General features: G+C 42.6%; 1 protein-coding gene across 1 annotated transcript in view; it reads left to right on the top strand.

Moving 5' to 3' along the window:
• Positions 1 to 25,765, top strand: part of Magi1 (membrane associated guanylate kinase, WW and PDZ domain containing 1) — a 631,196-nt gene extending 605,431 nt beyond the window's left edge. The window contains exons 20-25 of the mRNA XM_021164131.2: positions 4,092 to 4,259; positions 12,922 to 13,015; positions 13,160 to 13,220; positions 14,109 to 14,252; positions 16,722 to 16,860; positions 20,749 to 25,765. Of these exons, the coding sequence (XP_021019790.1) occupies positions 4,092 to 4,259; positions 12,922 to 13,015; positions 13,160 to 13,220; positions 14,109 to 14,252; positions 16,722 to 16,860; positions 20,749 to 21,503 (1,361 nt within the window). The 3' untranslated portion in view covers positions 21,504 to 25,765. The remainder of the gene's footprint in view (positions 1 to 4,091; positions 4,260 to 12,921; positions 13,016 to 13,159; positions 13,221 to 14,108; positions 14,253 to 16,721; positions 16,861 to 20,748) is intronic.
• The last annotated feature ends 184 nt before the right edge of the window (positions 25,766 to 25,949 follow it).

The following is a 25,949-nucleotide window of genomic DNA, read 5'->3' as shown; positions in this document are numbered from 1 at the left end:
TGGCCAGAGGCAACTCATTGAGGTCAACAANGGGCTACATCCTTTTAACATTCTGAGCCAATAGAACCCACTCTGTCTCCAGTTAGTCTTGATAAGTTGCTTCTTGCTAAAGGGGACATTCAGCCTGGTCTGCCCATGTGTGACTGCAGTAACCACACCCATTACTAACCATGCTCCTCTGCGCTGCGAAGATCAAGTCATCACGGCATGGCCCAACGCATGATCCACCATCAAGGCACCGGTTTTTAATTTTGTTTTATTTTGCTTTGCTTTTTAAATTACCCCCAAAGAGTTTTCTGCCAACTTTAAAGATAACCAGAAACAGGGGAAGGGAATCCCAAGTTGTTTTACCCCCCAAATCTCCAGTGTACCNGAGTCAGGGAGCCTGTGGAGCTACAATCCTTGCCTTCACTGGCAGAGCTCATACAAGAGGCCTCTCACAATTCCTTCCTACACAGGAGAAATTCAGAACTGGATGTGGCTGTAGACTGAATGGCATTATGGATATTGTCACTGTACTGTCTACCCTGTAAATACCATCTACCTCCTATATACAGGACTATTTAGGAGTCCTCTTTGGGAGTCAGTGTGTATCGTCTGCCTTCCTAGAGCCTGACTGTTAACGTTTCCACAGCAAGGCTGCATTTCATGCCTGTGTGGCAGTTCTCTGAGTCGAGGCAAGGATCGCTCGCGTCTTGATTTTTTTTTACAGGNGGGGAAGTTGGAAGTGTGGTTCCCAGAAGAGGAAGGGTTCCTCTTCTGGGAATCAAATGGTTTAGACACACATCTCTCTTGCAGTCCCCAAAGCAGAGAATGAGGTGCCCTCACCAGCCTCATCACACCACAGTAGCAACCAGCCCGCGTCCCTGACGGAGGAGAAACGCACACCGCAAGGCAGCCAGAACTCTCTGAACACTGTGAGCTCCGGCAGCGGCAGCACCAGTGGCATTGGCAGTGGTGGCGGCGGGGGCAGCGGTGTGGTGAGCGCTGTGCTACAGCCCTATGATGTGGAGATTCGGCGTGGGGAGAACGAGGGCTTCGGGTTTGTCATCGTGTCCTCTGTGAGCAGGCCCGAAGCGGGCACAACCTTCGGTGAGTGCTAGAAAGGGTCCAGGATGGATTCCCAGTTTAGGAAGTTTACTGCCCTGACAGTGGCTCTGAGCTTAGCTCTCAGCAGAAATGCCTGAACGCTTTTTCGCTTCATACATTAAAGTCATAGTTGGAGGTGAAGTTTATTTGGTAGGTTTTGTTGGGTCCCCTTCCCCACTGCCCGCTTTTAGCTTTCTTTCTAANTGTGTGGCCGTGCACAGCTTCAGGTACACAGAAGACCTTATGTCAGATTTGAATAGCTGCCCCTGGGTAGGATAAAGGATTATACAATGGTTGCTAGCGAAAGACCTGAGAAAGTTCCTAAGTAGAAGATATTAATAACAATGGCCTCAGAAAGTCCTAAGGATTTTTAAAAGCAGCAGATGTTGGTAAGCATGCCTAGGGAAAGCAGAGGTGTAGAAAGTAAGAAAATGAATCTCCCCCCATCTCATATGGCCTTTCTCTGTCCCAACCTGAATGCTGCCTGAAGTTTTAAATGACCCTCTATTGTTGCTTTAGAATCTAGCTAAACGCAGAGTCATTTGATTTTGGGGTCTTATTCAGGTCTTGGGTTTTACTGAAGTATGGATAATGTTTTGTAATCTTCTCCAAATATTAACCTCTCCTGGGTGGATTCACAAAGGCAAACAGGAAACCAGTTGAATCTCTGAGTCTCCTCCTGTTGCAGTGGGTGTGCCCCTCCTTCCTGAATCCTTTCTGATTCAGTCCTTTGTCATCTCCAGAGCACACTGGAAAGTGATAGGAGATAGGAAAAGTAATGATACAGGCTTCAGTTTTCTCTCAAATGGCTCAACCCCATAGGTCCTTGTGGCCAGAGGCAACTCATTGAGGTCAACAANGGGCTACATCCTTTTAACATTCTGAGCCAATAGAACCCACTCTGTCTCCAGTTAGTCTTGATAAGTTGCTTCTTGCTAAAGGGGACATTCAGCCTGGTCTGCCCATGTGTGACTGCAGTAACCACACCCATTACTAACCATGCTCCTCTGCGCTGCGAAGATCAAGTCATCACGGCATGGCCCAACGCATGATCCACCATCAAGGCACCGGTTTTTAATTTTGTTTTATTTTGCTTTGCTTTTTAAATTACCCCCAAAGAGTTTTCTGCCAACTTTAAAGATAACCAGAAACAGGGGAAGGGAATCCCAAGTTGTTTTACCCCCCAAATCTCCAGTGTACCCCAGTGTACCGTAGTTCTTGTTTTCAGGCTCCAGCAAGAAAACGCAGGTATGTCAGGTGACAGGCCCTGTCAGTCANGTGACAGGCTCTGTCAGTGTGGATGAAGAGTATTGAACGTTTTCACTCACGGTTGGATCTTTTGATTATTTTCCTTGGGTTCTTACAATCAACAAATTGAACTTTTCCCTAACACCTTGCGCGAGACTGCTGAGCTATGCAGAGCCTTTCTTCATGCCTGCTGTTTGAGATCCTTGTCCTGCAGGTTGGCCTTAGAGCCGAGCTGCATTTTCTTTGGACCTTGGTCCCATGTGGACCCCTTCCGCTGCACCTCCTGCCTGCATTCACAACAGCTCACTTGGCTTTTTAAAATTCTTTGAGTTTGGCATTCCACTTAGTGACACAGACTCAGTCAACTCCTCCCTCCATTCAGATTTGAAGGAGTCAGTGTGTTTTTCAGATAGTTTCCCCTTCAGGTCAGAATTATAGTGAAGGAGTCTGCACAGTTGACTCTGTTGTCCCCACCCCCACCCCACCCCTGTATTAATTTTGTCACCATTTCCAAAAGGTGGCCCAACAGTGTCGCTGTTTTGATAATTCTGAGAAGACAAATTCTAAAAGTCTGCATAAAAACCATTGGAACTCAGCCAGGTGGTGGTGGCACAGCCCTCAGGAGGCAGAGGCAGACAGATTTCTCTTGAGTTAGAGGCCAGCCTGGTCTACAGAGCTAGTTCCAGGACATCCAGGTTCAACACTAAAGCCCTGTGTCAAAAGCAAACAAACAAANCAGGCACACATTGGAACTCAACACACAAGCACCTGGTTATACCAGAGCACCCCTCAAAGACAGCTTGCCCTGCAGAGTGGCTCAAGCATGCAATAAACCTGCAGATCCCTTCCACCCTGTTTCATATCCTATTATGTCTGCCTGTAAGTCCATGAGTCAACACAGATGATTAAAGGAAAAGAGCAAGGGGATGACTTGAGGCAAGCTTTGCTTTGCTGTCCTCAGCATGAGTAGGTGCTAGATTTTCACTATGTCCCTTTAAGGGCATTTGCTTGTGAGGCAGGAAGAGGCTCCAAGCTAATGAGCCCACCAGGGCCTCCCTGAGAGCTCCTGACTTGGGCTGANTGAACATGGATCCCTAAGTGTCTGTCTTGGTGCTCTCCTGGCTTATCTTATGCCTTTCCTAAAGTTTCCATCAGCGTACATAGAGCAAAGGTGTCGCTCCACTCTGTGTTTTCACATTGAACTTTTAATGCTAGCCAACTCTTAACCTCCCCAGAAGCCCAGTGATTATTTTTGTAAATGGAGAAAGAACAAAACATTGGCAGAAGCGTTAATAACAGTTGGCAAAATGAAGTGGCAGGAAGACAGAATGGATAAAAGCATCCACCCCAGCTCTGGGGTTTATATGTACAGCCCCAAAATAAACCAATGGCCACCAAGTTATTTTGGGGTTTCAAGACTCAAGTTGTCAAATACCCCAAATTCTAATTGTTTTAAGGAGAGAATCTGGGGTTTTGCCATCATTTTAAAGTAAAAAGGACTGTGACCTTGAACTGTAGACTCGGGGCTGTGGCTTTTTAGACACCCTGAGTATTGCCAATGTTTTGACCATCAGCACAACGCTCTCCTTTAATAACATTTGCTTGATGCTTTAATTAATTAACACTTAACCTTCTCTTTCCCTTTTCAACCCTTTTCTCCTCCCTTCACTATATTCCCACATAACTTAAAAAAAAAAAATGAAAACTCAATACCAAAGCAGGCAATGCATGTGTGGCTATGCCTCACAAAATAGGTCGAATTATTGAGGGGAGCCCTGCTGACCGCTGTGGCAAGCTGAAAGTAGGAGACCGGATCTTGGCAGTAAATGGATGCTCCATCACCAACAAATCCCATTCTGACATTGTCAACCTAATCAAAGAAGCGGGCAACACAGTGACTCTCCGCATCATCCCCGGGGATGGTAAAGTATACCCATATCTATCTATCTCTCTCTCTCTATCTATCTATCTATCTATCTATCTATCTATCTATCTATCTATCTATCTATCTATGTATCTATCTATCTATCTATCTATGTATCTATGTATCTATCTATCTATCTATCTATCTATATCTCTATCTATCTATCTCTATCTCTATCTATCTATCTCTCCCTCTCTCTCTAGCTCCCTCCCTCCTTCCCTCCCTCCTTCCCTTCCTCTCTCTCATCTTCCCCCATTTTTGTCCGTGAGTAACTGAACATTTGATTTTGATGTAGAGGCAGCTTTATCCATCCCTAACTGAACATGCCTATCAGACGAACCAGAGCCATTGTTACTAAACTCCTTCTCACTCTCTGACTAATTAATCCTCTAGCCTGGTCATCCCACCTTAATGCACACAGTAAAATCTCCAGCTTTCTCTGTTTCTTTTTTCCCTTGCTCTTCTTGTCTTCAGAGCTATAGGAAAACTTGGCTGTGGGGAGTAATGACAGACTCATAGGGTAGCTGAAAGGTTTTGATTTTTTTTTTTTTTTTACATTTTCTTTTTTTCCAACAATCACTGAAATGTGACATCACAAAACTTAGCTAACAGCAATGCAGAGGCAAAACTGTTTTTTTTTTTTTTTTCAAAATAAGAGGAAATATCAATACTTTTGATTTAATGACCAGTTCCTAGGCCATAGCCTACTTGGTTTGAAAGATTGGATGTCGATATGTTTGACAGGTCATGTACATTAAANTTGGAAGTACCCTTGTTTACTTGGGTCCTTTTATTTGGTTCTTTTTCCACCCGTGGCCATTCTGCAGTTGGCTATGCCTGCAGTGTGTACAGTGTCCTCTTATGGATGAAGGCTTGGGATATTCCTAACCATCCCACAGGACACAGAGCAGCCCCCACAGTGAAAAGTGACTTAGTATAAAATACCAGCGTTCATATTTGCAGAAATGAAGTTGATGTGCTGATATTGGTAAGGGGAGGTAGCTTGTACACTTAAAGCCCGAGAATTGGTCTCACGAAGCCAGCCTTAGCCTTATGTTAGGAAGAAACTAATACTTATTCAAAAACATTTAGTTGGTTTTCCCCCATTATTTCCATGCATGCTATAAAATAAATTACATTCTAAAATGTATGAGTGCTTCCCGAGATGAAAAACAGTATGCCATAGATCTAGAAAGTCGGACATTTTATTTTAAATGAATATTCTATCTGCCAGTTGGTAGGAAAATGATACTATTTAAAAGTTGCATGGTAAAGATGGAGCTTTTCAGTAGATTTCAAACTAGACACGATTTAAAAATTGTCTATTCTCAGAGCAGAGAGCTTTCTCTGTCCTACGAAATACCCTTTGCCCATTGTGGAGGGCAACATGTAGCTCTTTAAGTGGTTGTATGTGTCACCTTCTTTAAATGCATGGTTTGTAATTTACCTTCTGATGCAAGGGCTACTTCACTAATTTGCCTCTCTGGAAAGTTACCGCAATTTACAAAACTGATCACAAAATGGCAGAGCCTAGATTCTAAACGAAACACATAAGGGAAGCCAGACAAANTATCTCTATCTATCTATCTCTCCCTCTCTCTCTAGCTCCCTCCCTCCTTCCCTCCCTCCTTCCCTTCCTCTCTCTCATCTTCCCCCATTTTTGTCCGTGAGTAACTGAACATTTGATTTTGATGTAGAGGCAGCTTTATCCATCCCTAACTGAACATGCCTATCAGACGAACCAGAGCCATTGTTACTAAACTCCTTCTCACTCTCTGACTAATTAATCCTCTAGCCTGGTCATCCCACCTTAATGCACACAGTAAAATCTCCAGCTTTCTCTGTTTCTTTTTTCCCTTGCTCTTCTTGTCTTCAGAGCTATAGGAAAACTTGGCTGTGGGGAGTAATGACAGACTCATAGGGTAGCTGAAAGGTTTTGATTTTTTTTTTTTTTTTACATTTTCTTTTTTTCCAACAATCACTGAAATGTGACATCACAAAACTTAGCTAACAGCAATGCAGAGGCAAAACTGTTTTTTTTTTTTTTTTCAAAATAAGAGGAAATATCAATACTTTTGATTTAATGACCAGTTCCTAGGCCATAGCCTACTTGGTTTGAAAGATTGGATGTCGATATGTTTGACAGGTCATGTACATTAAANTTGGAAGTACCCTTGTTTACTTGGGTCCTTTTATTTGGTTCTTTTTCCACCCGTGGCCATTCTGCAGTTGGCTATGCCTGCAGTGTGTACAGTGTCCTCTTATGGATGAAGGCTTGGGATATTCCTAACCATCCCACAGGACACAGAGCAGCCCCCACAGTGAAAAGTGACTTAGTATAAAATACCAGCGTTCATATTTGCAGAAATGAAGTTGATGTGCTGATATTGGTAAGGGGAGGTAGCTTGTACACTTAAAGCCCGAGAATTGGTCTCACGAAGCCAGCCTTAGCCTTATGTTAGGAAGAAACTAATACTTATTCAAAAACATTTAGTTGGTTTTCCCCCATTATTTCCATGCATGCTATAAAATAAATTACATTCTAAAATGTATGAGTGCTTCCCGAGATGAAAAACAGTATGCCATAGATCTAGAAAGTCGGACATTTTATTTTAAATGAATATTCTATCTGCCAGTTGGTAGGAAAATGATACTATTTAAAAGTTGCATGGTAAAGATGGAGCTTTTCAGTAGATTTCAAACTAGACACGATTTAAAAATTGTCTATTCTCAGAGCAGAGAGCTTTCTCTGTCCTACGAAATACCCTTTGCCCATTGTGGAGGGCAACATGTAGCTCTTTAAGTGGTTGTATGTGTCACCTTCTTTAAATGCATGGTTTGTAATTTACCTTCTGATGCAAGGGCTACTTCACTAATTTGCCTCTCTGGAAAGTTACCGCAATTTACAAAACTGATCACAAAATGGCAGAGCCTAGATTCTAAACGAAACACATAAGGGAAGCCAGACAAANAGAGGGGAAATGGTTCAGAGAGCCAAAGGGTAGTACAGAGATAGGTTTACATGTCATAGGGAGCTCTTAGTGCCAACCCAAAGAACTAGGAGANGAAGTAACTTAGTGACACCACACTGGGCAGGCAAGATGTGAGGAGAGTGACTCAGGCAGGGGGAGCAACTCCTTAAAGCAGGCACCTGGAGAAAGTGAAGTCAGGAGAGGCCACTTGTACTACGACGTGTATACTGGGAATCAACTTGATTAAATAGTATACAATAAACCTTCTAAAACCTGAACACCAATGATGATTTGATAGATAATAGATAGATAGATAGATAGATGGATAGATAGATAGATAGATAGATAGATAGATAGATAGATAGATAGATAGATAGATAGATATAGAATGCCCACTAATAACTGGCAGTTAAGAGGCCCTTTAAAAACTAACACTTATATCCTACTTTGATTAGAAGATAGTAAACAAAGTTAATAAAAATATGGCATGATTGATTTTTTTTTTTTTAAGGCAGAATGTATTCTCTTAAGAATGTGATTTTATCCATGATGTTTCAGGAAAGCATTGCCATGATAATAAAACTCTCTGCCAGATACTTAAGTGATGGTGTGGTGTCAGGTGCTGGGTGAAGGCAGTCACACCTGGTAGGGAGGAACGTGTGATGTTCCTGCAATAAAGGGTCTGAAACTGAAGCCCGAGGGAGTTAGATTCCAGAGAATTTTGCAAGCATATAAAAAAGAGTAGCCATTACTGGGTGATGGGGAGAAAGCTTGCTGGTTCCATTTCTTCTGTGTATAGTTGTAGGACAGGTTTGTGGGGTGAAGGGGGAGCTCTTCAGGCTAGGGAACTCTGGTCTCTTTCAGATGTTCCATTTGAATGTTCACTGTACTAAATAGCCTGAAGCCCCGTTATTTGATGGCACCTACAAAGAGAAATTCCTAACCATAGTGATCCCATGCCTCAGAAACCCTGGGCCTGCACATAATGACCTCTTACCTTATTTTTTATTTGGGCAATGCTTAAAAGCATCCCCTGGATGCACATCTTTGGTTTGGTTAGTTTATTTCTTTTGTTGCAGACAAGGTCTCTTGGTATAGCCCAGGCTGCCTCCAGCTTGAGATCCTCCTGCCTCAGCCTCTTGAGTGCTGNGATTACAGACATGAACCACACCCCTAGATGAATTGTTCAGCTCCTGCTGCCTGGTTCTCTGTTCCTGTCATTAGATACCTCAGTCTTTCTCTGGTCTCCCTGACTCTATTTTCCCCCTTCCTCATCTGTCCAGTAAACCTCTAGGACATTGCCTTTATCTTTGTAGATCTATGCAGACCACACCCCTTTCCTCTCTGCCTTTTATATGGTAGTGGTCAAGATAGGTGGTAGAGTAGAGGAAGGGCCTCTGCCAGGGTATATAAGCAGGGGTTAACTAAATATATAATGACAGCCCAGAAAGGCCCAGAAGATAGCTAACCATACTGAATCTGAGCTTGAATTTTCAGAATCAAAGTATATTTGTATTGCATAGAAATGCCTGTTTAAGTGGGAGTAAGACTTTAATCAGGCAAAGTAGAACTTAACTGAGCTTAGCTAATGTGGAATCAGTTTAAGACAATAAAAATATGTATATGCTTAACATGGAACTAATATTTCATTTCACTGTTATTCAAAGTATTTACGTATAGAGAAGACAGAGCTTAGCAATCCTGAGTCTGTTGCTTCCTTGGGAGAAGGAGGAGGATAGCAAAAGGCTCCCAACAGCTTTCATGTATACATGGGATTCAGGTTTTGCAATGTATTCAGATACTTGGTACATATGTGTGAGCATGTTAAGGTGTTTTAAAAAACCATTGCATCCTTTGGTGACTTGCTTGGCTTTTTAGCATACATTTCATGAGAGAAGATAAGAATTTTAGCATGGGAATGAATTTAGTATAGTAACTATTTGTCATGGAGGGAAGTTGAAACCTGAGGTAGTTGCTCCTGTCAGGAGCTTAGCATAGCCCTCCACTGTGCCTTGAGAACTAGGGTTTGCTCTTCATGATGTGTGATTGCTTTGAAAAATGAGGATTATCCGTCTTCATCCCTCAGGGGGAGTGAAAGTAGATATAAATGCTGTTTAATAAAGGATATAGGCACTCGCTAGATTTTGTCATGGAAATGCCCAATCTGCTCATTACCTGAGAGCGGTGACAGTCATATGCAATGTGACACGCCCTCCTACCATAGCTGTTAGAGGACAGGGAAACCCATGCTCCTGGTTCTGCCCTTTGATACCTTTTTGCCATGTTTGGGGCCTAAAGCCATAACCTATTTCTGATGGTGGGCTGTATCTCTGAAAGCTGGGCAGTGTTTTGGCAGATATAATTTTGGTTTAATTCCAAATGAAGACTTAAATGTTTATAGAAAATAAGTATAACTTTATTGATATTATAAAAGCNTACTGGAAATCAAGCCTATTTAAACTATTTTGGTACTCTGAAGATGGCCTGTAAAATCCAGTAGGCAGCACAGACTATGCTATATGTTAAGTAATCATTGATGGTCATTAGTGAAGTTACTCATAGTCGTGGAGTAAAATTAAAGTATTGCTTATTTGAAAGGAGTGTACCAATTGGGTGTGGTTTTCTTGATAAATATAATTCCCATATAAGACAAATAAGTTTGAAAATGAACTGTGAGGCAGGCAAACCTTGGGTTCAATTCCCAACATCTCTTCTTGCTTCCTGGGAGACCTTGAATGTATTCTTTACATTTCAGTGCCTCAGATTCACATCTGTAAAGAGAGCCATTCATTGAGTCTGCCTGCTTTGTGGCAATTGATTATCATATTTAATGGTGACTATCATAACGAATCTACAAGGTACAGTGTTGATTTTGCACACTATAAATAAATAGTAACACAAACAACAGGATGAGGAAAATTCATGAGACTCAGAGCAGCATATTAAGTGTTAATGCGTTTTAAATGCTTAAAGTTAAGCTTCAACACCCAAACAATTTGCATCGGGAGACATCACCAAGTGAAGAACTGAAGGAAAATTATTGATGACATTCTATTTATAAATGTAGTGCAGGATCATCATGTGCCGTCAAACCATGAAAACAACAGAATAGAAAATCTGCTTGACAATAGGATTTGATGTGCCCAGAAAACACTGGCGATTAACAACACACAGACATTCTAAAGGAATTCATTCAGCACTTATAATCACTCTAATTACAAGAAAACATTCTTTTTGTTGTCTCAATAATGAATTTACTATGGCCCATTCTCATAATTTACCATCTTTATGCAATGAATGATGATGAGCAATATCAAGGGTGTTCAGAGCCCGGTGTCCATGGGCATAAGTGTTCCGGTGAGTCATATTGACAAGAGGTGCTATCCCTGTGTCTTCTACTGGCACAGTGAATCTGTTCTATGTAATACCAGTTAGACTTATCACTGTGGTTCTCCAGGTTAGCTGCCCTGATATGGAAGTAATGTAAATGAGCTAGTGGTCCTCCAGTCTCCTGATAGCAGTAATTAAAATTCACCAATATGCTCTTAGGACAATGGCAGTAATAAGTAATACCTCACATAATTATTTTGACTAATATTTTGACTAATTATTTTGACTAATATTTATGTGTCAGGCACTATCCTACTTTTTAATTATAATCATTGCACCAATGTCCTTAAAGACTTGTGTTGTTCCTCCTATGTAGATAAGAAAACTGAGGCAGCAGGTGCTTACATCGCTTTGTTTAAACCCCATCCAGTAAGCTGCAGAGCCTAGGATGCAGAACATGATGGTGTGACTCTGCAGTCTGACCTTGCAACCACTGGGCAGTCAGCTTGCCAGCTAGCTTGAGCACCACCTCCTCAGGGGACACAGAGCACATGTCACCACCTCCCTACTCGGAGGACACGGAGCACATTGTCACCGCACCAGACAGAGAGCAGCCTAATAGATGCTCCTAGCCTCGGCACATTCTCCTTTGTTTCACATGGCAGTTCCTTCTGGCCACACATTCGTTCCCTGCTCTCTACAGAAATATTTGATAAGGACAGATGATATAGAGCACTGCCCTGCTAAGTAACTAGGATATAGAAGCAATTCTCTGCTTCCAGTTAGAGTCTGTGCCCTGACTGTAAGAATAATAATAAGCTTTGGCGTATACTAGAGAAACTGTTTTAAAAAAGAAAAAGAAAAACATATTTGTCATTTTCCAGAGACTTTAAACAACTTCAAGGATCCCCCTTAGAAAGTAAGGCCCAAAGGTGGAGCAGCTGTACTCTGGGCACCCAGTGCATATGTGCCAGGTAGTCTACAAAACACTTTCTGTCCCTTCATCCACAAGACAGGGTAGAGCTCCTTTTACCAAATAAGAAAAATAAGGCTCGAACCAAATTGATGGGGGAAGCCGTGACCTGAGTCTGGGTCTGAAATCTCAAAACTTGCGGTATATAACAAAAAAATAAAGCTCTAGGAAGCTAGATACAAGCTGAGTACATGCTAAGGAATGCAAACAGAAGGCAGACCACCATTGGCTGGGATAACGGGTTGTCTTTTGTTCCATGAATGTAATGGAGAAAGATGTATTCCAGGGTTCTAGGTTTAGAATACTTAAATATTTTCTCACAGAAACCTTGTTGTACCTGGTAGATGGATATTTGCATTCAGCAAATGCTAAACTGTTTGCTGTGGATCATGGCTTGTGGGAACTTTGAGTTTCCCAGGTGCCCCACGAATTCAGTGGGCTATACAGGCTAATACTAGGCCATCACAACCACAGTGAGTGAGTACTGTCCTGATGAAAGAGCATCCAGAGTCAGGTTAAAATAACACCGAGAGTAGGGCTTGCTCACACGGTTGGCTGCTGCCTGGCTTGCTCTAACGAGAGGACTAATAAATGATTAGTAGATAGAGAATGATTCGCCCCCGCTAACAAGTGATTAGACCTTACGTACTCGTGGGTGTGCTGAACATGGTTCTCGTCGGATTTTCAGATTCCGTACCTCCAACCTTCTAGAGATTAATTTAGTTGCTTTTGAATTTGATAAGTGGAGAAGAAAGTCAATTTACATATGAATGTGATTGTATTCGTTACATTAAGGTGGCTTTATGATTTATGTGGCTTATATTTATAAACACTGGTTATTTCTAATGCAGGTTTCAGAATGAATCTTTCATGAGAGATACTAAGTGAGGTTTGTCAAGAGTCCCATGTTTGCAGTTGGGCTCCACTGGGGAAGAGAGCAGATAGCACTTACATGTGTTTAGTAAGATGGTCCAGCGTTTCAGATGCTAGTATGCACATGAGGAGATCAAACAGACTCAATCAAATATAGCTGATAAATTGCAAGAACTGTTAGGAAAGCCATTTATCATCACCCTATAAAATTCTTGAGCTTCAATGTGGTGTAGTATTTTGATGGCTCCTGCCATCGTTCTGTGTCACGGCAGGAGTGACGCATCCCTGTAAGCTACATTGCATTGGTGGGGACCTGTCAGGTGGGGAAGAGAGTAGTGCAGTATATGTAGTCCTCAGGAGGGAATCATTGTTTGCCTGATTGTCTAGAAATTTCAGTCAACTATTTGAAATGGAGGCAGGGAAGTCAGGCTCTAGATCCAGGGTTTCTGCATGCCTCCCAGTTGTTGGATGTCTTCTCAGAGACCTTCATGTCTTTATGCTCTGCCCTACAGAGTCCTCAAATGCCACGCTGCTGACTAATGCTGAGAAGATTGCCACCATCACCACCACTCATGCCCCCTCTCAGCAGGGGACCCAGGAAACAAGGTCAGAGGTGGCTTGGGTTCTTTGTCATTGTCTGCCTTGTTGAAGGGATAAAGTAGGTCCCACCTGAGGAAGGGCAGTCTTTGATTTTTCTTTCTTGTTTTTCCCCTTGGATTGCTGTTATATTTGTGTCTCTCATTTTGGCAGGACCACCACCAAACCAAAGCAGGATTCTCAGTTTGAGTTCAAAGGACCACAGGCTGCACAGGTGAGGGCTGCTTCTCCTTTTTCTCTGAACCTCTTACTCATTTCCTTCCAACTTCCTGAAGCTGTTTAAAAAAAAAAATTAAAAACACATATTTGAAAATAAACAATCTTTTTGTGAAGTGATTTAACCAGATGAACACACTCATATTTGATTGTCTAGGAAATGACATTTTATTTTTACTGCCTTTGAAAAATATTTCTAGGTCCTCTTGTCTAAGGGGGGAGAAAGAAAGGCTGTCACAGACTCAGTGATCAGAGAAACAAGGCAGCTAGTGTCTCGCTTCTCACGGTTTTCAAAACCCTGTTACTGTCAAGAAAATGTCTTTTCATATAAGATATTTCTCTGGCTAGTGAATTTCAGATAAGACCCCTAGTGTGCATGCCCTGTCCTCGGCTTGGAAATGCCCAAATGACAGCCAGTGGTGCAAATTTGAAAGACATGGCTGATGCAAAGTTAATTTTATTTATTTTTTTACTGGCCTTCTTGATGCCTTCAGGAGTTAGTCATGATCTTCCCCCAACAGAATGCACACCAGACCCTCATTTGCAAAGGCTGGCATTGGGCACTGCTGGCATTTGTCAGGATCAGGCATCTAGCAACATCTCAGCCAGTGGTTGGTCTTCTACTAAGTAAAGAATGTTCTTGCCTCAAATGCCAACTGTAGCCTAACTGACTAAGCATTGTAAATGCATGCATGTGTGTGCTCAAGGCAGTTTACAGATTCAGGATTCCTAACACCTCAGATGAACAAAGGTTGATAATAATGATTAACAAACAGGAACCACTGAGTTGCAGATGGAGCCTCTCTGCCTTTCTACAAAGTCACTAAGAGAAATGGGCATGGATCTAAATTGCCCCAGAATGACTGTGTTCAATTTCTTCAAATAGGAGCAAGATTTCTACACTGTGGAATTGGAAAGAGGGGCCAAGGGATTTGGCTTTAGTCTTCGAGGGGGGCGAGAATATAACATGGATCTTTACGTTCTGCGCTTGGCAGAGGATGGTCCTGCAGAAAGATGTGGGAAGATGAGGGTAAGTGATGGGAAGGCAGGAATGGTTGGTTGTAAGTGCATCCTCTGTGACTCTCCTTAAACTGCCCACAGCTTGCAGGATGGTGAATGGATGGTTCCTGCCACAGATTTCTTCCTAACGCATAATTAGTTATAGCTCCTAAGTTAGATGGGTCTCATGGGTTGTACTTTACTCCGGGCATAGTAAAGTAGGTGTTTTCTGAATGCCACTCTCATTGTTCTTGTGCATAATCTTGATGGTAGGCACATCCTGTCACAAGAAACTGGATAGTGCAGGATGCAGGGAATCTGAGTAGCCCTGTAGGTTCTGAGTAGAAAGCTCATTCCTTCTCTAACTGGTCACCAGCTGCCTTCCCTTAGCCTCAGAGATTCCCAGTCAAGCCTCGACCCCAGCATGGGGCCAGTCATTCCATAGCACTGTCACTGAAGGTTGCTGTAGGTGTGTCAAACCTTTTGAAATTATCATTTCATCTACATTATCATCTATAAGGTTGATGATGCACATTTTGGGGCCTCGAAATGAAGCTTTAAAATTTGTCAAAAATAAATTTCACGGAGTTTTGAGTAAGTTACAGTTTTGTGTTAGGCCACATTCATAGCAGTTGTCAGCTGTGCATACGCTCATGGCATAGGTGGGGCCTCCCTAGCCTGAGAACTTAAAAGACACCTATACAGGGCCCTCTGTTGTCTAGCTATTTAATGTTTGTTACTATGGATAAATGTTACCTTCCATGCAGATTAGATAATGGAGAAATGGCAAAGCATCTCATTTAAATAAGCCAAAAAAGCCCAAAACACATAGGGAGCCACTGCAGTAAATGATGTCATCAAGGAAGGAAGAAATGTGAGTTGGAAAGACAGACAGACACACACACACACTAAGCCAAAGTGAGGAATTTAATACGCTGTTTATACTTGTTTTTCCTCTTTCAATCTGAAGTGGCTTGGGTTTTTGTTGTTTCTATTTTTATATGTTATTCTGCTTCTTGTGTGTTTACGTATCCATAAATATGCCTGTGGAAATAAGANGACTTGCAGGAGTCTGTTCTCTCTCCACCCTGTGGATCCTGGGATCAGATTCAGCTTGTGGCAGGAGTCTGTGACAGGAGCCTTTGTCTGCTGGTCCATCTCATTGGCTCCAGACTGACAGTTTTTAACAGCCTTTTCTTGACTGGGAAGCAGAGCATAGTTTCAAGAAGTAAACAGCGAAAAATGATAAATATTTGGAGGAAGCCGTTTCTCATAGCATGAATTAGCATCATTACAATGGCACATAGCTCTTAAGGCACGTTTATCCCATGCTCCCTTGAGCTTTATAGGCGTGAGCTTGTTTTCATCTCTGCAGTTGTAGACTGAGCTGCAGGGGCTGATGGGCCATGTGATTACTCGGCAAATGTGAAATGGATTCCAAAGCCAGTACTTTCCCTCTTCTTCTAGAATATAAGCTGTATGTGAGTCGTATTCTGGCCTAGTTCTGATTTTGCACAGCACCTAGGTGAGTCTGTGGAAACTTTTTCCGGAGCTTATTCTTGGGTTGTCTTCAGGATTTGGTGCCTGTCAGCCTGTGACTGGAGTCTTCTCTCTTTTTCTTACCATGCAAGTCCTTAATGATGTATTAGTCAGATTTTGAAACCAGATGACTACAGACATAAAAGCCTAAAATGAGGATGAGCATATTGTGTCTCACAAGTCTCAGAGGTTTCAGTTCCTGTCTGGAAGGCAGAATGCTATAGTGGGGCAGAGGGATGTGTGGTGCAGCTTTAAAACCCCTTACCTCACAGGAGATAAGCAGAGAGAAAGGAGCAGGTCACTGTCCCTGCGTTCTCTTCAAGAACATGTTCTTTGTTACCTAACTTCCTTGTGTTCAGCTACTTATAATAGTATTGCTCTAAGTCTTCATTCAACATGGAGGCCTTGAGGGACCACATTCACCATAGCAGGTACCGCATAACCTGCATCAGAATGGGAGACTAAAAAAAAGAAAAAAGAATGAGGGTAAGAAAGATGGTAGACAGAATTTTTCTGTAACTGTTGACCTAACATCCTATCATATTTACCATGTTCTTTTGATTTGAAACAAGTCTCCAGTTCTAAGCTCCATCCAGAGGACAGATGATTGTAACTGAGCATCCCTACATGGGGTGAGTGGAGCTTCTCAATGGAAGCCGTGCTGCAGTTCCCTCCTCAGTAGCTCACATTCTCCTGGTAGCTTTTGTGCTTCAGTCAGCACTTAGCATTGTGTAACTTACTACTTGTATAGTATGCCTATAATTGCCTTTCCCTCATTAGAATCTAATTGCCACGAGGGTTTAATATTCTCATGGCTCCATCCTGAGCAGTAGGAGAGAGTCTGGAATATGTCTGATGTGTATGTGAGAGTCAATGAAGGGGGGAGAATTTTAAGTCAAGAGACTTGCATAGCTTATGGAGACCTGGTGTGACCACATCTTTTCCTCTCTTACTTCGGCAGATTGGCGATGAAATTCTAGAGATCAATGGTGAGACCACCAAAAACATGAAACACTCTCGGGCCATAGAACTGATCAAGAATGGCGGCCGCAGGGTCCGTCTGTTTCTGCGGCGGGGAGACGGCTCGGTCCCAGAATATGGTGGGTCAAACTATGAAAACATCCCTTCCTTCCCTGGCATGACCCCATGAGCTTGTCTCCAGAGCGGCAACAGGAAAGCCCTTTTCGTTTCCCTATTCACCAGTGTCTTACCAGCCTCTTGCACCATGTGGTTATTTGCCTCGCTTGTTCTGAAATCTCTACACATTTCACCCTTTTGCTTGCTTACGTGGACTGGGGCGTGGCCTAAGACGAGATCTTGATAGCCCCCTTTCTGATAATCAGAGAGAACATCCTGTCTGGTCCAACCAAGAGNGAAGGAATGTTTGTTTGAACTGTGCCAAACTGTTTCTCAGCTCCAATTGTTAGCACAAATGACTATACAGTCCTTTAAAGAAGCAGGTTTCCTGACTCGTGATGAGGCACAAGATCTAGTTGGGTTTGTTTCTTTGTTTGTTTTTCTCTGTTTTGTTTTTGTTCCATTTCGTTTTTGTTGTTTTTCTTTAAGAGGCGTGAAGTTTTGGAATATTGGGGAGGGGGGGCTTTGCTCACCTTGTTTAGACTCTGTATATGACAGTTCTCTGTCCCTCTGAACTCGTCTTTTACCCCAATCAGACCACCTGAGCCCACACTATCAAACAAACAACAACAACAACAAACAAATGTTGATCTATTAGCCATATGTTTTTAATGATAAAGAATGAAGTAGATTCCCAGTGCTCACCATGAGGGAAACAATGTTACTATACCTTTCCTATGAGGAAAGCCGGGTAAATGTAGAGGTCCTCTGTCATGTCTTTAAACATAGTTTGAGTAGACAGCAATGCTCTTTACCTAGCTTAGTGTTCTGATGGCAAAAATATTGTATATTGTGATAATTATGTCCTATTTATTTGAGATTCTTGTTTAAAATTTAAAAAACAAAAAACAAAAAAAAAAAGGAAGCTATGCCCTAGTTGTAGGGCTTTTTTCCCAACCAAAGGTCTACAAAAGTTTCTATAGAAACTGTGAGTGAAAGATCCCCATATACATTGGTCCCCTTTATTCGGGATTTCTCTGTTATCACCCTCTTTTCTGAACGTCTTTCTGCACAATTCCCAGATGCATTTTGGGCACAATGAGATACTCAAAGATTCAGACATAGTTCAAGGAGGAGAAGGGCCCCTTGGCAGGGCTGCCTTCCCAGGTGTTGGTACCGGTACACTGTATGAGGGGTCTGAGGTAAGGGGGAACCGTGGTGACAACACGAGGTGCCATGGCTGCACACTGTGCTTGACTTCTGACCGTTAGGTGTATTGATGCCACTGAAACTGTGTAACATGTCTCCCTTTTCTGTCTTCCCTATGCTTCTGTTGGATATGGTACCTCATTTGAGAGTCATCGTCAGTAACCTGTGTATCTTCTCCAAACCTATGTCTGTTGCACTGAGGATGAAAATCCAACACTAACAAATGTTCTCTGGGCTAAAAAAATAAAGATCGTTGAAGTGAATGGTTTTCCACAAAGGGTTGACCATGCCGGGGCTGTGCTGCTGTACTGTTTCCATGCGTCATTGGGACTAAATCTCTAATTCTACTGATTAGAGTTACAAATGGGTTATAATATGTTACGTTCCACTATTTTTCTGACTTGACTGGAACCTGCTTCTCTGTGAGGCTATTTTTGTAATGAGTTTTTTGTACTTAATTTAACTGCCGCGGTACTGGGGGTGGGGGGTGGGAGGGGACTTTGTTCTTTTGTTGTTTATTGTTAATGCTCTCCTATGCCAGCCTGCCATTGTTCCAGTTGTTCGAAAACAAAAACACAAAAAACACAAAACAAAACAAAACAAAAAAACCAAAAGGATGCATTATCATCTGGGTTTTCGAGTCATCTTACGGCTGTCTAAAAGAAACGTCATTGCTCCAATTGCGGTCTCTGCAGCCTTGCGTGTTGCCTTAGACTGTCTGACCGGACGAATAAACTCTCTTTGCCCTATGTTAACAAATGAAGATTTTTTTCTTTCTTGTTATAGGGAATCTAAATGTTGAACTTTTTCTCTTTCTCTCTTTCTCCTTCTCTCTGACTGTTCTTGGTGCTGGGCCCTCCCTCCTCCAGCGATGATCCCTCCTAAAATCGCTGCATGTATGAGAAATGAAAAGCTCGGGGAGGCTTGCTTCTACCTTATGGGCCATAATCAAACTACGGTTTGTAGCTCAATCAATACTAGGTGTTTCTGTGCTGTGGCCTCATTTCCTCATTGCTTCTGCTTAGCTCTATCTTGGTATGTTTGGCAATTCATTCTGAGCACCCTGCCTTCTTTGAATTGTAAGTACATGGCTGACCTGTTGAAGTGTTGCTCCCCCTTGTCTTAACACTACAAGTAAGGGTCTAGGTTAGGTTTATGCTAGCTGCCTAAGTGTGCAATGACTTTGTCTTTGTCTGGTAGCTTATCCAGCATTTAGAGAGCATGAGCCTCATCCGGATGCTCTATCTGGTGGGTAAGGAACAAGAGAGTCCCTGGCTGTTCAGGTGTCTCTCAGCCGACTGCAGCCCATGAGCCAAATCCTGCTCACAGCCTACTTTTGCAAATAAGGCTTTATTGGCATATAGCACATCCACTTTAAAAAAATTAAAAAGTTTGCAGCACAATGGCAAAGTTTAGGAAAGATTGGTTGACCCAAAATAAGGGTTAGCTGCTGCCCCACCACCACCACACACACACAGCAAAAAAGAACGAAGGTGTGAGGATCCGTGCTGTAAGCTACATCCCTGCCTACATTCTGGGTTTGGGGAAATCCTTCATTAGACACACATTTTTGTTCCTGTTAGCCTGGCTAGCGCATAGCATGTTTTTAAAGCCCTGTGCCCCATGTTGTAGCACAGCATCTCAGACACTTAAAACTTGATGGTTTTTCAGAACAACAAAACATGCAGCTTTGCAAAGGAGCTCATAAACTCAAGGTGCCGCCTTAAATGGCTATAGTGTCAGATCAGATAGTTAAATGATAAATGGGACTTGTCCCAAGCTGTCCAGCCTTAGATGCCTTGATACCTGTGTGAAATAGGGGCAGTCCAATGGTTTCACAGCTCTTTCTTCTCACAACTAGAAAAAAGGTCCTTTTAAACTTCTTGATTTGATGAAGCCCCAACTAATTTACAATGTGCACCCAAACAACCTATCCCCCTTGCTTTTATCTGACAGAAAGCTATTTTAAACACAGTTCCTTGTTTGTTTGTATTTTTTAATTTGCTTGAAAGTAAACAAAAGAGTTCAGTGTAAAAGTAGTGGTTTAATGGACCTTCGAGCAGGTGTCCTATTTGAGAGTTAACACCTGCCCTGTGCCATGTCTAGGTAATCCCCTTTCCCGATATCCTGGATCAGTTTTTAAAATAGAAGGATGCTTTTCATTTTCCAGGAACTGCCCTTGCTGTTAGATCACCACCCAGATAAGCCAGTGACTATTTGTAACCCTAGGAAATCTTTTCTTATGCCCATCCAAGTCTGTGTCCTAGGTTAATTTTAAACAGAACAGGTATACTTCAAATAAGAGTATCAGAAGGAAACAGAGGAAAGGCGGGGGGGGGGGGGGGGGGGGGGCTGATGGGTGGCCAAGAAGAGCAGTCATGGGACAGGTTGGGCAGTTCTGGTACCTCTAGACAGACTCCTGCAGTTCTGCCTTTAAACGCTAAACCCATTTATAATTTCTCCTATGGTCTGTCTTCAGGGTATGGGGAACAATGAGCTAGATGTTGAAAGCCACAGCGCTAGTTTTTAATCCTAACTAGTTGCAGTAATACTTAAATTAACCACGATTCAGTTGGCTTTGATTGACTGACTGCTTTAACAGTTGTTTGTTTGTTGTGACTAATGAGTCAAGTGTGGGAGGGAACTGGGCCAGGAGCCACAGGTCCTTCTTGTTAAACTGTTCTTATTTCTCTCCCGGACAGACCCCAGCAGCGACAGGAACGGCCCCTCCACCGGTGCACAAGGTGTTCCGGAAGTGAGGCCGGGGCCGCCAGACCACAGACCGCATCCAGCCTTGGAGTCCAGTTACCCACCCGATCTTCACAAATCATCACAACATGCCGAAAAGCGAGCACACGCGAAGGATCCAAAAGGCAACAGGGAGCACAGCAAACAACCCAACGAACATCACACCTGGAATGGAACTTCTAGAAAACCAGACAGTGGGGCATGCCGGCCCAAAGACCGGCCACCCGACGCATGGAGAGAGGCGCAGCCAGAGCGGACAGCCACCAATGGCCCAAAGAGGAGGTCACCGGAGAAGCGCAGGGAAGGCACCCGCAGCGCTGACAACACTTTGGAGAGAAGGGAGAAGCATGAGAAGAGAAGAGAGATGTCTCCCGAGAGGAAGCGAGAACGTTCACCCACGCGGAGAAAAGACAGCTCCCCGAGCCGCCGGCGGAGGTCCCTCGAAAGACTCCTGGATCAAAGACGGTCCCCAGAGCGCAGAAGAGGGGGCTCGCCCGAGAGGAGAGCCAAGTCCACCGACAGAAGGAGGGCCAGGTCCCCTGAGCGCAGGCGAGAGCGGTCACTGGACAAAAGGAACCGGGACGACAAGGTTGGCCACCGAGAAAGAGAGGAGGCTGGTCTGAAGCTGGAAGCAGGGAGAAGCCCCCGAAACCCCCCAGAGCAGAGAAGGCGGCCTTACAAAGAATGTAGCACCGACCTCAGCATCTGAGACTCAGCATTGCAACCTTTACCGTGTCAAAGGTTCTAAGAGGAAGGTCGCAAAACGAAATCATTTAGTTTCTTACCTGAGGAAGCATCTGACACCTGATAGTCCTAAGAATAGTAACGAACATTTTATGCATCTGAAATCTTATAAGGAAAAAATATATATGAAAAGTCTTGTGCCTGGTGTAAAATATTAAAGAAAGTATTTTTAAATGCATACTTTTTTTTTGAAAATTATTTGCCAAAATACTGGCCCAAAGGGATATACATTTTGTTTCTTCACAAGCTATAGAGTTGTTCCTTCTTTGGGGCAAGCTCTTTCTCTCTTAGATAAACAGGGCTGTTGGTCATGTCCTATAAGTAAATGCAATTAAATTTCACTCAATAGAAACTGTTCCGAAGTGATGTAGTGCTGTACTGTAAACCCGTTTTCAGAAAAGCAGAACGCAAAAAGACAAACTTGTACAGACTGAGGATCTTTTAGGATGGATTAGAGTGGCCAGTGAGCCTAAAATTCAGCAAACTATGTGACAAGAGTACTACTGCAAATGAAGGATATTTATGACTACAGTGTGCAGCACTAAGAGACCTTATGATCTTAAGTTATAGTTGCTATAGTCAAAGAATGGTCTGTGCGCTCCCTGACCCAGGAAGGTGCAGAAACAGGGTTGGCTGCCATTAACCAAACCCAGCCTTAGCTCAGAGGGTCAGGTTCATCAGGCCCTGCCACAGAACGAATACATCTCACCTGCAGCAGTGCCCATTGCAAAGCATCAGCCTCCGGATAGAACAGACAAGCTCCTTCTGGGTTGTCTGGTCCAGTCTGAAGCCGAGTAGATCCGAATATAGGACCCCATGCCTCTGGGATGAGGGAGATGTCTGTAAATGTCTCCAACATGGAAAGAGTCCCCTCCTCCAGGGTTTAGCATAAGCCCCTGCTTGCCTTCTGCCCAGTGGGAGCAGAGGAATGAACTGTGGTGGAGGAAACCTCTGTCATGATATTTTAAAAGGATATTTTAAAAGGATTGAGGCTGCATATTCCCAGAATAGTTGATCATGCACTTTGAAACCATAATCCAAGTCCTAAGGATTGAGTGAAACGTGATGACACCAGTGGGTCTTGATCTGTCTACTGGGAAATGACCCTGTCCCTTGGGTTTGGGGACAGCAAAGGAAAGTGTAATGGTTTTTCTTGCTAAAGTAGACCCATTTTCTGAACCCTCAGAAGGTGTGGTTGTGTGGGCTGTAGCCCTGAGAAATGGTTTAAGTGGATTACTGCCTAGCTGAGCCAAAGTGTTTGCTTGTACCTGTAGGACCACTACAGCAAACCCTGCTGACAGAGCATTTGTATTTCTGTAGTACAGGGTTGGGGTTTTTTGGGTTTTTTTTGTTTTTTTGTTTTGTTTTGTTTTTTCATTTTCCCTTCAGACACAAAACTTTTCAAGTCAATCACTGTTGTTCCTGTGGTACTGTAATAAGGGAGAGGGCAAAAAAAGAGAAAACAAAAACAAAAAAATAGAAAAGAAAATCCAGCCTATCATTGTATGTAGAGTTTAAAATTGTAATTAATAGAGCCTGTTTAAAAAAAAAATAAAACAACTGTTGCCTTTTTTTTGTATAAAAGAGAATTTATGACAGAAGTCTAGCTGTGGGGAACGTGACGTGTGTCTATATTTCTGAATATGAACAGATTGATTCTTGGGGATATACTTTATTGTAAACTAAATCAGGTATGTAAAGTTGTTTTAAAATTATATAAGTAATCGCTACAGCTTTAGTTTGTTGGGGCTATTGTTTCCCCACAGAGAGACTGCTCATGAATAATCAAGCATTCATTTGCATTCTCTGTTCTTCATTTATTTCTTGCTTAACACACTCTCTGGGTTGATGAAAAGCAATGTGTGGGCCAACCTTTTTATAAGACACTATGCACATATAAATATTACATTGTTCATAGCTTTATTTGACTTAGGGTTTATATATAACATTACACCAAGTAGTTCTAGTTATATGGACATTTCTCCAAATTCTCTGAATCAAACACAATATACATGTTATAGCTAAAGAGGGCAGGGAGTCTGTGACTGCTACTTCTACTATTGGAGTTTTCCCTACAAATCATACATTGGCAATAGTATTAGGCTGAGGAAGACTCCTGCTGCGTGGTGATGTTTATTTTATCCAATTTCCTGAGAGCCAGCATGGAGGTTGCTCTTGACGTTCTATAGCTAGGATTTTTCTCACTAGTTCTAGCACAGCCCATGATGTTAACTCATGGATTCATTCCCTTGATCATGGTCTATGGGTTTTAAACAAGTTTTAAAAAAAAAAAAAAATCAAGGTTGGTTTTTTATTTTTGGGAATGAACATCATGATATGTGTCTCAGTTTAAGAAATGGTATAGGGCATTTAAAGTCAGTGCCGAGCCCGGCTCGGTATCTGAGGACTTCTGCTGTGACAATTTCACCTTAAATTCCATACATCAGATTTGAGTTGAAAGTACTGCACTGTACGGGAAACTACATGTGCTAAGCCGAAACCTAGATGTCTCTTCAATCTACTGTAGCCTATATTGGAGACTGATTCTTGTGAGCCTACTTCCCTAACCTTTCACTTCCCATAAGAGTGCTGATGAGGGGTGAGTCTTCTGTATGATTAAATCAAAACAGTTTAAGACTCCCCAGCCCCCATGACACAACCTGAAAGGATGTTCAGGGGTCGGGGGAGTCAATAGCCTACTTGTATTTTTTAAGTTTCTTTTGTGAAAGATTTTTTAATGCATTTTTACTGTAAAAATACATGGAAGTGTATGCATTCCATAACCACTGTTGCTTCTGGATTGGTATCTTCTTCGTCTCCATGTGGTCTCAAGTGTATCAAGGTCAAGTAACTACCGAGGGTCCCACGACTGCAACTCTTGAAGTATCTATCTCTGATGATGAAAGGGGTTCTTCACTATGGAGAAGTGCCTTGCTATTCAAAATGTAGCACATGACCTAGCTGCCTTATGATTATCAGGGGGGTTTATTAGAAGTGTAAAACCTCAGACCCTGCTCCAGACTTCCATAATCAAGCCATGCACTTAGCAAGATCCTCTGCTAATTTGTATGTACACGAACTATAGTCGCAGACACCTAGTAATAGCAACTTCCTCAAAGCCAAGAGTCAAGTCACTTAAGGATGTGCTACCTGGCCAGGAGGCTTCCTTAGTCTCTTGAAGCCTCCCCTTCCTCATCTCTGAAGGAGCATACCCCACAGAGTTATAGGTCAGAATAAGTGCAAAGTGCTCAGAGCTTACCTGGCAGACAGATCCTGAGCGNGTGACAGTCCCTGCAGTTAGCACTTCCCTTAGTTATAAAACCAGCAAGCCATGCAGTTGTACTGGGGACAGATGGGATTGAAATNTGTAGCCAGAATGCTATGTTTTGAGATAAAAATTGGGTCTCAGCATAACATGGGGGTAAATACATAGGTGGAGTCANGTGTACTCCCAAGTCATACAGGAAGTCATCTGAGCTGACCATGGAGCTTCAACAATCCAGTTTCCTTCTATTTTCAGTGTGTTTGACATGGTGACTGGCATTTTTTCCTAAGGAGCCTAAGAACCTGAAGATTCAAAGAGGGCATTGTGTAGACTAGTAAGCTTGCCACAGCCTGGCTCTGTTTGCTGCGTTATGCTTTATTTTATCACCAACATGGTAATTACGAACATTGCCTCTTTAGTATCTCTTTTGTTGAAGATGGTATCTAGCACAGGCCCCCAGCGTAACCCAACAATTGAAGCTATTTGTAAAGCCTTTGTGTCCAAAAGTTCTTTACCAGCACTGAAAGAATGTCCTGAAACTCAGTTACTGCTATCAGGACTTTCCNGCTGGTGCCCAAGCTGAGTCTACTTCTGATGTTCCGAATTAATCTTGAAAGGAATAGCCCTTTCAGATTCTGTGATTATGAGACAACACAATCAGCGTGAGCNTTCGGTACAATCAGCNGGGAGTGCTTTTACAATAGAGACCATAAGCTCCAAGGAGGGGAGAATAAAAGCTCCCACCATAATTATTTGGTGTATGTTTCACAGCNATGGGCCTAACANGAGCCATTTTGACAAGCTTCTATGTACTGAGGTCATCAACAAGGGACCCAAAAGGTATAGTAGGATTTAATTAGTGCAGGCTTTACTTGTTGGCTGGATTCAAAGCACGTAGGAGTTCAGTCAGATGTTGCATTAGAACATGTTCTTTAGCNCAGCATATGATGGCCTAACATTTAAGTAGAAAACTTGCTGTTATGTCCGGGTCTAGTCTACATGGCCAGCAGCAACAGACACCTCACCAATAAGCATTGATAGTTTATGTTTCTGTGAATAAATTCTCTTTGATATCAGAATTAAAGGCAAAATGGAATGTCTGATAATCTGTGCAGGTATAATAACCAAGGCTGTTTCCCAAAGGCC

This window comes from Mus caroli, chromosome 6 (assembly GCF_900094665.2).
Source record: "Mus caroli chromosome 6, CAROLI_EIJ_v1.1, whole genome shotgun sequence".
In the NCBI taxonomy this organism is placed as follows: Eukaryota; Metazoa; Chordata; class Mammalia; order Rodentia; family Muridae; genus Mus; species Mus caroli.
The sequence above is the reverse complement of the archived record's forward strand: the minus strand, read 5'-3'. Positions and strand labels throughout refer to the sequence as shown.